Below are 4,477 nucleotides of genomic sequence, written 5' to 3'. Positions count from 1 at the left end.
AAAGTTATGCCGCTTGATCACATGATTTTTAACAATTAATATTATCAACTAATTAAACCAACTAACACAATTATTATCAACTAAATCAATTAGTTATAAACTAATCCAAACACCCCATAATTTTCTCTTTTATTTTTATTTGAGAAAATTGTATTTTTGTCCCTAAGTTATAGGGTAATTGTAGAATTCGTCCCTTAGTTATTCTAATTGAAAATTTCGTCCCTAAGTTATCATTACGTTGCACTTTTTGTCCCTAACTTAGTGTGTAAACTTCGATAAGTTTTTGATTAAAAAATAGTTAACTGAAAAATTTCGGTAAATTTTGTTAAAAAATTGGCGTTGAACCGAAAAAGTTCGAATAAAAATTTTTTAATCGAAAATTACCGAAGTTTGTACACTTAAGTTAGGGACGAAAAGTGCAACAAAATGATAACTTGGAGATGAAATTTACAATTAGTATAATTTAGGGATGAAAAATACAACGCCAATAATAATTTAGGGACGAAAAATGAATATGATCAAAACTTATAGACGAATTCTGCAATTATCCTATAAAGGGACAAAAAACGTAATTTTCACTTTTTATTTTCATTGTTTAGTTTTATCACGTACAGCACGAGGGGACATCGCGCGCCGCAAGTCATCTACTCTAGAATCTAGAAAAGCTTCTCCCAAAATATCTCCAACCTTCCAAGGACACAAAACCCATTTCTCTTCAAAAAGAAAAAGAATCTTTCGATCAAGGAAAAAAAAAATACTGAGCTTCCATCTCAACTATGAACCATGAATCCACAACCATCAATTCACAGTTCACTCCCAGACGACATCGCCCTCAAAATAGCTTCATCTCTCGAGGTTCTATTTCTCTTCCAATTCTTGAAATCATTTTCCATTTTTATTTTCTGCTGTCTGTGAGCTGTGAATTATTTTGATTTAATTTTGTGCGGATTTTCTCAATTAGGTACGAGGAGTGTGTTCCTTGGGTAGTTGTTCGAGGTTTTGGAGGCAGCTATGTGGGTCTGATTGTGTGTGGGAGCCTCTGTGTAGAGACAGATGGCCCGGTCTTGCTTTAGATCAACAAGCTTCTTCTACTTCTTATGGATATCCCGCTGATCTTGATCATAATTTACAGGTTTAACCTACCTCTGTGTAGAGCCTCCGTACATTTTAGATAATTCTGTTCCTCTGTTAGATGTATAAGATTCCACTGTGGAGGGAGTTATTGTCAAACCTAACAGGAATTGATTTTTGGGAAGAGAAAAGTAAATTTTCTATACAAGATCTGTCATTCTTGCAAGAAAGTAAAAAACTTCAGGAAAGAAAGGATTTTACCCTTTTTTTTTTCTTGAAAATTGTGGACTTCAAAGTTCAGGAGTTCAGTGTTGGGAGTAAAATAAGTGATTTTCTCATATAGTTCTGTAATTTTCAAGCAAGGAAGAAAAGATTTCTTTTTTCATTGAAGTATTGCCTTGAACATTTTCTAAATGAAGTAAAAGTAAAAAAGCATTGTTAAAATTGGTGAGCTTATGTATTCAAGAAAAAGTTAAGTTCAATTCTTTCTCGCTGAATTTACTTGCAAGTAGCTTAGTAGCATGCTTTATTGGAAAAAATTGCATTTGCTCTTTCTGGAGGAAACTGGAGAAGATGTATGTAAACTTAATCAGATTAATCATGTAACTCTATTATATTTCTCCTATCTGTGTTAATATGCTTGGGTCTTGAGGCCTTGTTTGCTGTCATATTTTAGAAGTGCTAGGATTGTTTATAATATGATTTTACGCCAGATATTGAAATCAATCTACTTTTCATTTCCTTTTTGAAACTATAGGGATGGAGGGGTTTTTATATCAAGAAGCACAATGAGATGGCTGAAAAAGCAGCAGGTGTAGTGAACTTCGTAGAGCGTTGTTTGGCATTTGAATCAATTGAGGTTGGTCACTACTTGAAAGCAATTAAGGGTCTAAACACAATGGAATTTGGATTTAAAGATATCCAATTGTTCTTTCTCAAGCCGGATCTCAATGTGCTGCTCAACTTGGTTGGCTTGCACTACTGCATAGCATTGCTTGACACACCGGTAATTACCTAATTACTAATAGCCAAATGGGCATCCCTGCTGATTCTCATTCAAATTTTTCTGTTATGTGTATATAATAAGATGGCTCAGCATACCGGTTATTAGTATTAACCAAATGGGCATCCCTGTTGGTTGCTATTCAAAATGTTTTGTTATGTTTATATAACATATTTTGGATTTATTACAACCATTTTATATACCATTGTTTAACTGGTACCTTCAATGATCTTAGGGTGTGTTTGGTTAATGGGGTTAGACACAAGGAATGGGAATGAAAATCATACACATTGGTTGGTTGACAACTTTTTAAAACACAGGTATAGGATTTGATTACCCCTTCAAAACCCATTACCTAATTTAAATTAGGTATCATTCCATTAATCTAGCCTTACCCCTCCCCATTTCGTCGCCTCCTCATTTCGTCGCCTCCTCACTCATCTCTCCTCACTTCATCGACTTCCTCACTGCATTACCTACTCACTTCATTGCCAAACATCTATATGTGGTTTTTGGGGTCATATATAACCAAACATCAATATTGGTAATTATTTAAATTCTAGCCTACTACCAAACATGCAAAATACATTCACCAAAACCCATTCTAATTACCAAGTATTTGAATCCTATTCCGATTCCGATTCTCATGTTCGAACCAAACACACTTAGATGTGTCATTGACTTTGATTAGTAGTTATGCTAAATCAAATATGATGCAACATACTTAAATTGTAATGAAAACAATGTTAATGCTCAGTGTGTTAGCTAACAATATGTGCAACTACTGGGTTTTCCACTATTTTGTAAAATTTTTCTGCTTTTTCATGTTAGTTTTTCTGGACCACCAACTCCGAAATTGGAATGGAATAGTTTGGGGCTTTCTTAATACGCAAATTAAAATGTTTTCAATAAAAAATCGCTTTTGTGGAACCTATTTGAGCTTAAACTGTGTGATCATTTCTGTCCATGTCTTGAAAAAGGTTAGATTTGATTGGCTCCTATTCTTAATTCCGTCTGATTCTGCCACTTATCTCCTTGATTGCTAATGTTCTCTTCTAGGCTGAGTATCTTATGGAAGTGCTGCGTAGCTGCAACATTTCAGACAGGCAAGTACACGTGCAATGGTGGAAGCTTGGAAGGTGGTTTTATGGCTTTCGCATGCGGGATGAATTGCACGCACGTAATATCTCCCTAGGGGATCTTGTGACTTGTAAAGATAAAGAAGTTCTAGGGGTGCTTCGTCGGGGTGCTGTTTATGAAGTGTTACGGATCCAGATATCTCCTGCAAAATCTGAAACCCAAAGGCAGGATTCAAGATGAGAATGACTAGACTTTTCATGGCATATGTACATTCTTTCAACTCCATGTTCTTATTTCCTATTTGTGAATAAACTATGCACCATGTATCTCGGTTATTGGGAGGAGAGTGTTTTGGTAATGGTTTGCTGTAACCTGAAATCTCCTGTCTTCTAAGACATGTATTGCTGTGAATTCATATTGAAGCATATCAATCAGGTGTTTATGTTAGTTAACATACAGGTACAAATTCATAAACAATGTGTGACCTCAGTGGTTGAGAGTTTATATATTTGAGGCTTACCTGTCATACCTGATTGAGTGCTTGCCCAATTTTATTGACATTTTTAGACAAAATTACAATTTTAGTCCCAGAGTTATATGATCTGTGGTTTTCGTCCATAATTAACTTGGAGTTGCTAACTTGTAATAGTATGTATTTCTAATTAGTCCATTGTCTGGAAGATGGAGTTATTATTTTGAATAAAAATCTTAATAATACTGGTTGAAAAAATTGTTAGGCACTCTTCGGACATCTGGGTGTTTAGGGGGCGATTAATCGGCACTTGTGCATTTTTTATTTTAATTTTTTTTAAAATTTTAAGACTAATAATTTTTTTTAAGACTAATAATTATAAACTACTTAATACTTTAATAGTTAATACTAAAATATTAAATATTAACTTAAAAACACTTAAAATTCGAATAATTTAGGGTTATTTCACTCTAAACGATGTCGTTTAGAAGGAAATAACTCATTAGTATGTGCCTAGGAGACCTAGGCGGTCAACGCTGGCGGCGCTTAGGCAGTCTAACTAGAATGTAAAATACTTGGCTATCTGGGTTATAAAATAGCTATCCGGGTTATAAAATACTTGAGAGTGATAATGCCAATTTAATTAATTTATGGCCATCTGGGCAGTCTAACTAGAACATAAGTTAATCAATGTTGAAATTGTAGTAGACAATACAAAATTCGATATAGTAGATATAAATAGTATTAAATCATTTTATAGAGATTAAACTTAAGAGCATAAGAGCATAAGTCTATAAGAATTGATGCTCCCACGATGACAGATATGCATTTGGTGAGTTTTGGATAGTATT

General features: G+C 34.1%; 1 protein-coding gene across 1 annotated transcript; it reads left to right on the top strand.

The window, feature by feature from the left end:
- The first annotated feature begins 632 nt into the window (after positions 1-632).
- LOC116015814 lies at positions 633-3,685 on the top strand. The gene is made up of 4 exons (XM_031255982.1): positions 633-855; positions 962-1,132; positions 1,829-2,077; positions 3,134-3,685. Exons 1-4 carry the CDS (start codon positions 784-786, stop codon positions 3,392-3,394), a joined length of 753 nt encoding a protein of 250 aa, XP_031111842.1. The 5' UTR covers positions 633-783; the 3' UTR covers positions 3,395-3,685.
- Positions 3,686-4,477: the final 792 nt, after the last annotated feature.

The sequence above is a fragment of the Ipomoea triloba genome, chromosome 1, assembly GCF_003576645.1.
Source record: "Ipomoea triloba cultivar NCNSP0323 chromosome 1, ASM357664v1".
In the NCBI taxonomy this organism is placed as follows: Eukaryota; Viridiplantae; Streptophyta; class Magnoliopsida; order Solanales; family Convolvulaceae; genus Ipomoea; species Ipomoea triloba.
The sequence above is the reverse complement of the archived record's forward strand: the minus strand, read 5'-3'. Positions and strand labels throughout refer to the sequence as shown.

Coding starts and splice junctions, on each gene's coding strand:
- LOC116015814 (XM_031255982.1), top strand. CDS start 784: ATGAATCCACAACCATCAATTCACAGTTCACTCCCAGACGACATCGCC. Junction 856..961: donor AAATAGCTTCATCTCTCGAG/GTTCTATTTCTC, acceptor TTTCTCAATTAG/GTACGAGGAGTGTGTTCCTT. Junction 2,078..3,133: donor TAGCATTGCTTGACACACCG/GTAATTACCTAA, acceptor GTTCTCTTCTAG/GCTGAGTATCTTATGGAAGT.